This window comes from Puntigrus tetrazona, chromosome 23, assembly GCF_018831695.1.
Source record: "Puntigrus tetrazona isolate hp1 chromosome 23, ASM1883169v1, whole genome shotgun sequence".
In the NCBI taxonomy this organism is placed as follows: domain Eukaryota; kingdom Metazoa; phylum Chordata; class Actinopteri; order Cypriniformes; family Cyprinidae; genus Puntigrus; species Puntigrus tetrazona.
Genome location: NC_056721.1, coordinates 14,729,826 through 14,737,445, shown reverse-complemented (window position 1 = coordinate 14,737,445; position 7,620 = coordinate 14,729,826). Strand labels below are relative to the sequence as shown.

At 40.1% G+C, this 7,620-nt stretch overlaps 2 protein-coding genes across 9 annotated transcripts in view; one reads left to right on the top strand and one right to left on the bottom strand.

Moving 5' to 3' along the window:
- Nucleotides 1-7,620, top strand: part of LOC122328902 (sushi, von Willebrand factor type A, EGF and pentraxin domain-containing protein 1-like) — a 502,117-nt gene that overhangs the window by 450,462 nt on the left and 44,035 nt on the right. The gene's annotated exons all lie outside the window — the stretch shown is intronic.
- LOC122328907 (myocyte-specific enhancer factor 2D-like) overlaps nt 1-7,620 on the bottom strand; it is a 32,308-nt gene that overhangs the window by 20,772 nt on the left and 3,916 nt on the right. For all 3 annotated transcript variants that reach the window (XM_043224989.1, XM_043224987.1, XM_043224988.1), the window contains exon 3: nt 1,320-1,454. In XM_043224989.1, the coding sequence (XP_043080924.1) occupies nt 1,320-1,454 (135 nt within the window). The remainder of the gene's footprint in view (nt 1-1,319; nt 1,455-7,620) is intronic.

Sequence of the window (7,620 nt, the reverse complement as noted above, 5' to 3'; positions counted from 1 at the left end):
TTTTTTTTTTTTTGCTAAAATAGTTTAGTTTAGTTAAAATTAAAAACTATTTCAAAATAAAAAGCTACTTTAAATTAGTATGTTTTGCAACTTTTGATTTTCTAAAAAAAGACGGGAAAAAAAAGATCTTTGCTCACAGCTTTATCCACTGAAATTATCACCACAGCCAAGTCAGACAGTTAGTGGTGAATATCTAAAAACTCATTACAAACTGATCATTTTCCGGCTTGTTAAGTAGAGCACGTAGTACACATGCTGCTGGGTGTCCCCAGTGAGAGGGATTAAGGTTTTAGCTTTGCTTCCTCGGGCACTCATGCTGGGATTATGTGGCAGAGAAAGAGAGAGGTGCTGGATGACTCTCTTTGTGCTCCGGCCCGTGAACGCAGCACTGGGCGGAGAGCAGGAGGGGGGACGAAGGAGAAGAAACCTGGCCCTTCATCAGGTGACGAAATGCTTTTTGGATGCAGCTACCGAGCAACGTCTAATTTCCAGTCCCATTAGCATTACAGAGGAAAGAGAACGCAACTTACTACACTAATCAGTCTTTGCTGCCCACATCCTGTTGAATCACGTTCACCGTGTAAATCATATCATACTCGGGCCCACGATACGTTGAGATAGCGAGCAGCACTTTCTTGTTTCTGTACCTCCTGAGAGGAGATTCCTCATGCAGGGCTCATGCATAAAGCATTCTTGACAGTGCCTTAATGAAAATTATCTTCACCGACGCCTGAATCGGGACCCAGATGAGTCAGAAGTCTATTCCTGGCAAACGCGAAACAAGCATCAGTCATCGCAGAACACAAGAAACAACAGCACGCAGAATCAAGACAGCTATAAATCACAGGCGCGTTTGAAAAAGTGGATTGTGAGGATCAAAGGGATGCGGCCCACACTCGCCCTCTCGCCCCCCGATAAGGAGAGGTCCTTGCCCAAGCACACGCATTCAGAGGGGATTGAGGGGTGGTGGGAGGGGAATGGGGTGAGAGATGGCTGCTAGGTGCTCTGTGAGTTGATTGCCGGGCCGGCAGCAGGCTGTGTGAGTTGGTTGGCGGGCCAAAAGCAGGCCTCTTCACACGGGTACTCACTGAAAGCCTATAGCTCTGCATCATTTTATCAAACTCCTCGTCTATCTTTTTGTACTTCTCCTCTGTGCGAGGCGTGAGGGAAAACGGCTCCTCGGGGTCTGGGCTCTCCGAATCCCGGTGCTCTTTCTTGTTCAGAGCCGGTTTATTTCCGACCAAGGACAGGAGAGAGAGACAGAGGGGAAGAAAGAGAAGGAGGGAGGTTAGAACGACAGGGTAAAAAGGAATACTCACTCCGTAGCGTTTGAAGAGGATGTCCAGCTCCTCGCTCTTGCGGTATTTATCCTCCTGTAACGGACTTTGGTCGATTGAATCGTCCCCGTCTGGCTCTGGACTGTTGCAACCGTTAAAGCCTTTCTTTCTCAACGTTTAAAGCATTTGGAATGGGAGAAGAAAAGGAGAAGAGCATATTTCACATTTAGAAACACAGATGTCAATTAGAGAAAAGCAGCACTGATTTGCTAAACCTACAGAGTAACGTGTGACACATAAACCAGAACCATTGTACATCAGCAAAATGTTTCATGAGGGAGTGAAGCGGCTAAATTCGATTTTACACCATGACTTGGAAAACGATGAAACTGCACAGCCCATAGACAACCGTGGGCTGGAAATAAGTTAGACGAGGCTGGAAAATAGAGGAACTCAGTTTATCGGTTTCAGCCTGAAAACAGCTTGAGTCTTTTTTGAGAAGATTTTCCAAACAAGATTTTCTCTAAGTAGCTTTGATGGGGGTATCGAGGCTGAATGGAAAACCGTTTTCAGCTCTGCCTTCTTCCTTCTCACAGAGGTCATAGTGACACGAAAAGTGTGCAAAGAAAATACAGCATAGAACAATGTAATCCAGATCAGCAATGCTAATTGGACATTTAGCACTTTAAAAATACTTTTTTTATTTTGATCCTAATGTTTGGGATCAGTAAGATTTAATGTTTTTAAAGACGTCTCTTATGACAAAATAGAATACAAATTATTACGATAAACAGCATTTATTTGAAATAGAACTCTTTTATAACATCATAAATGTCTTTAATGTCACGTTTGATCAGTTTAATGCAATCTTTACAGTATCAAAGTATTAATCCATTTAATAAAAACCTTCCTGAATCTTACTAATTCCAAACTTTTCAACTGTATTACCGTATATTATATTACAATATTATCAACTAACTAAAATGCAAGTGGAGAAGCCACCCTTCCACAAAAGGGTACACGATTAGAGGCTTTTTTGAGGCCACAAATAAAGCACTGAATTAAAATACTTAAAAATAGGGGTTGTTGTATGAGCATTAACAATCAGCCTTAGCAAGCAATGCTAATAATTTATAGATTTAGAGAACGATTTGATGAATGATAGAAAAAAAAAATACAAAGCAAGCATTTGATCTAGCTCGATTGTTCATACATAACACACTCTCTCTCTCTCTCTTTCTCGCTCGCACACACACACACACACAGTGAGGAGTGGGTCAGCTGATCAGCTTGTCTCTGAGTCGGCTCCATCTGTTCACCTGTCCCTGTATTTCTCTGCCTGCTGTCTCTCCTTTATGGGGCGGGTGCTTGTTTGTGTTGCCAAGGGAAGATTCCCCTGCAGAGCTCCGCTGCCTCTGACTGGCTAACCTCGTTCAGTAGCGCCCCTCCTCCTGCAACCGCCTTCCTTCCCTCCCCCCGTACGGCCCCTCTCTCTAGCTTCCCCTTCCTGTCTTTACACTATNTTGTGTCTCTTTTCTAATCCAGTAATGCTCTCATTCTTCCACGACTTAGCGAGCTGACTCATTTCTGTCCTCTATTCCCCTCCTCTCTCCATCCCATATCATCTTTTCAAACTCCCACTTCCTATGTGGGATGGAAGCAAACATTTGAGAGGGACCGAATAAAAGTTGAAGAATCTGCAATTGAAAAAGACACACTGATCTAAAAACGATGTGTCCATGGTGGTTTATGGCCTTAAAACGTACAAATAAGTCTCTCTCGAGTGTGTGCTGATGTCCAATGCAGGCAGACTGTAATGTCACCTTCCATTTGCAGTGTGTAAAGCGGAGAAGGCTGCAACCCCCCCGGCCATCCCTTGAGAACGCGCTTAAAGCCTCGGCTTCGCTGCAGCCTGCCGGCTTACACAGACGATAGCGTCCAGATACACCCATCTGACAGATTAGCGGCCCCTCTGAACCCTCCACTCCTCCTCCTCTTCATCCCTCCATCTCAATTCCTCCTTTAAAGGCAGCGTGTCTGCCATTATCAGGCGAGTCTGACTATAACTCATACATGAGGCTAATGGAGTCATTTTAGCAGCTGATCTGGGCTGATAGCCCACGGCTCAGCCCACTGTGGAGGCGGATCTGAGAGAATAAGCTGAAGTACATCATCTCGATATCGAAGAGGGCTTAGCCGATGTCCAGCACACACAGATTTCTCAGCTCTTGCAGACAGAGGTTAAGAGTTCACAGTCGTTTCATCTCGACCATCTAACGCCAACGGTCACACTTAAAAAGAACTGGTGCTATCAGGCACGTCAAAAGTGCTGGTGTCGACTTTGATGTCAAGTCGATACTCAAATTAAATTCAGTTCCTTCTGTAGTATTGGTACTATAGGCCACTCAATTTCATACTTAAACACTGTCTGGTGACAGGTGGTTACCCCTGAATGCTCATAAATGTGCACTTCCTGGTCAAAATGCCAGCTTGGCATGGCATCAATGTAAACACAGCAGGTTTCATCCACTTTCTGTCATGTCATTTCTAAGAATTAAACTATAACGCTGATAATAAAGAGAAAACCACTTACTGTGCTTTCTTTGTTTCATCACTGTTTGTTTGTTTGAATAATTACTTAATTTTAAAACTTTTAATTAATTCAAACTTTTTAATTTAATTTACTGACAAATATAGAAATGCTACATTAAATTTTTTTATTAATTTGGTAATATTTATTGTAATAATAATAACATTATGGGTTTTTTTTTTTAACAAAGAACACAAAGAATTGTGAAACCTCACTGGTAATAATAATCAATATGAAAAACTTTTAACTCAATATCAACATTCATAACAACATTCATTAGAGATCCGCAGGCCCTATAAAACTTTCTTAGGAAATACAGATATATGTGAATACTAGTGATTCAGCCGATTAGTACTAATTAGCATTATAATATGTAATTTAATATGAATTCTGTTTTATCTCTTGCCAGCCCTGCACTCCTAAACATAGCAGAAATATAATTTACTTGTTTAACCACATGAAACAAATTTTGCAACAGCAAAAAGTTCACCAAAAAATGAAAACTGTCATTGTTTTCTATCATGTCATGTCATTTCAGATCTGTATGCTTTCATTTTTTCAGGGACACACAGCTCTTTCTGAAAAGACAGTCTGGACCTTGTCTGTCAAGTTGCAAAGAGGGCTTGAGAAAACTCAGTAATATGCAATCATGTGACACTGAAATAAATTCAGTATTTGTTAAAAATCCTTGCCTCTTTCTGCATGTTATCCTTTATTCTGCATTCATAAAACTTACAAGTTGGTTGTATGGACTACTTTAGTAGTGCTTTATTTGAGGTTGATGCACATGATCATTGACTGACAGTGAAAAGCAAAATGTATTTTTGTTCTTCGAAAAATTTCATATAAGTTCAAAACAACAAAAGGGAGAATAAATGATGACAGATTTTTAATTTTTGAGTAAACCGTCCCTTTAAGTATAAACAAAGTCAGCAAATCAGCACTTGATTTGATCTAGCTGGATTTGACTGGATAGTAAAAAATGGATTATGAAAATATTAATACTATTATTTTTTCCACCCACATGACCTTTGTTATATCAGCACAACAAACATTGTTTCATAAGCAAAGAAAGTTATTTCATTTTGATCAAAGATTATCATATTTTTCATTAGAAAGCTGAGAATAGATGAATCACACCAGCCATTTATAAAGGAAATTTAAAAAAAATATATATATATTTCATATTTTTAAGTCCCCACGGCCTGTTCATCTGAGCTGCTTATGAAAAAGGGCAAAGCCTTGTGTTTTTCTTCTTACCACCTCCCTTCAATCCCAACTGATATCTACAGGATCTTCATCCTTAAACACCCACTCTTCATCTCTCTGTCTCTTTCATTCTCCACCTCCCGCTCTCTGTCTCTTTCTCCCTCTCTCTGTCTCTCTCCTGATTGGGATCTGCAGTCAAGCANCACACACACACACACACACACACACACACACACACACACACACACACACACACACACTAGGCACGTGCAACACGAGGCGAGCGAGATGAGAGCAAAAAGAGAGAGATGTAGCAAGAGAGAAAAAGAGAGGCAGTGTGCATACATATGCGTCTGTTCAGTCATGCGTCAGTGTGAAAGCATGCCTGCCTGAATATGTGTGCGTGTGTACAGTGAGATGTAGGGTGAATGAGGGTTTTTCTCTGGGTGATTGTAAGCCACTTCATCATTTATAAACAGTGAATCTCCCTTACTTCATTTAAATCGTCTCGTTTTGCCTGTCTGTCTGTTTCTGTTCGGTCTATGAAAGTTAAATAACAGGTAAAACAGAGAAGACATAAACATGAGCCACAGAAAGGGCCTTCTGAACGGTACAGCCCCCAAAAACATCAGGCCAAACACTGGGAACTCTGCACCAGGTCTGCCTCTACTGTCACTCTGCCTCTCAATATTACATGAGACAGCCTTCAGCCTTTACGCACACAAAGCAGCCCAGTCAGGCTTGAGCTGATGTGGCCCACAGCGGCCTAACGCCCTCACCACAGTGCATGCACGCATACATACACACACACACACACATTCACTCACTCACTAACTCACTCTCTTAAGAGATTTCTGCAGCTGCAACCAACAGGAAACATGCACCTGTACCATTGGGGGCTTCTGCAAAAGAGTCATCAGTTTCTCAACATCACACACTCTACATAAGTATTCTCTCTCTGATGACTGCCTTTGAAACTGCATGGAATGACCACCTTACGTTGAAATAAACACTGCTTTTTTTGTACACACACACACACACACATTTGGTGTCTTAAAGGAACAGTTCAACCGAAAATTACAATTCAATATTTACCTACTATTATGTAATTCCTATAGTATTCCTATAGTATTTGTTCATAGTTTACAGTAAACAAGTTTATAGCAATAAAAAAAAATTGGACAAAAAAGGGCTAAATTTGTTCACGTGACTTGTGCACTACATTTCAGATCAGATAAAACACTTAAATATAAAAAAACTGCTGTTCACTGATGACCTTTCCTTCTAGTAAGCCCAAGAACCAAAGCAACCAAATAATTGAAGTGAGTACCTGTTCCATCAAACTTGGAAACAAGTCATTATTTTGTACTGGTTCGTTTCAATTCAATGCATGATCAAGTTGCACTGAATGATTCATTATGGAAAACATCTGAATTAAAGTGCATCAAGTCATCAACATCAACAACAAAACATGAGTTTAGAATACTATGAGAGTGAGAGAACAATGACAGAATTTTTTTACTTTTGGGTGAACTCTCTTTAATTTGGGCAGCATTTCAGCTATACTATTTGAGACACTTCTTAACTCTAATATGTTATTTTTTTTGTCAGTAAAAGACCTAAATATCAGTGATTCCAAAAAAATTTAATTTTCATGTGAAGAATTTTGAATTCATTTATTTCAACGAAACACTTGCTCTTGTTCACAAGTTGCACTGAATTATTCATTATGAAATAATATGAATTTTTTTATTCAGGCAGCATTCAAACTATACTATCTGCAACACTCTTTAACTCTTCTGCTGAGGTTATATGATAGTTTTGTGTGAGTAAAATACCTCAACTTAAGTGGTTATTCATTCATAATCTTTCTTTCCGATAAGCTGGCAAATCAAAAATCCAATTCATAAATTGAGATCCAAAATTGCTTCATCCAGTTCATAAATTTCACTGAACTGCAGTACACCTTATGGGAAACAGCTGCTTTGGATAAATAAAGATATGAAACCTATAGAACTTTCATTTTTGAGTGAACAATTTTTTTAATTCATGCGGCGTTATACTGTCTGAGACACTCTTCCACTGCTGCTGTTCTCTCCATGTTAATGTTACGAGCCTTAGAACAACATGCNGTGTGTGTTTGTGTGTAAGCCACTTTTTTCTCTCTGGCCAAAGGCAGGAGGTGGTAGAGGGTGCAGCTGTCCCTACCTCTCCTGTCCCACCATCGTCCAGGCAGTTAGCCAGAGCGTATAGAGATCCACCAGCCTCTGAACCACCCTCTCTTGACGTGCACACACACTCTCTCACACATGCGGCCGGCCTCCCTATGGGTGAGTGTTTAGCTATGCAAAAGCCTTGCCATTTCTTGAAGAAATTGCAATGTTGTTGATTTATGTTGTCACCAGGTTATAACCAAGGTATTTTGGTCACGGTAACAAGATAATACTACTAAGAACATTATAGTTTTATGTTGATTAAGTCAAATTAGATTGGTTTTATCATGGTATATAATGAAAGTTCACTATTTAATGAAGTGACAAATTT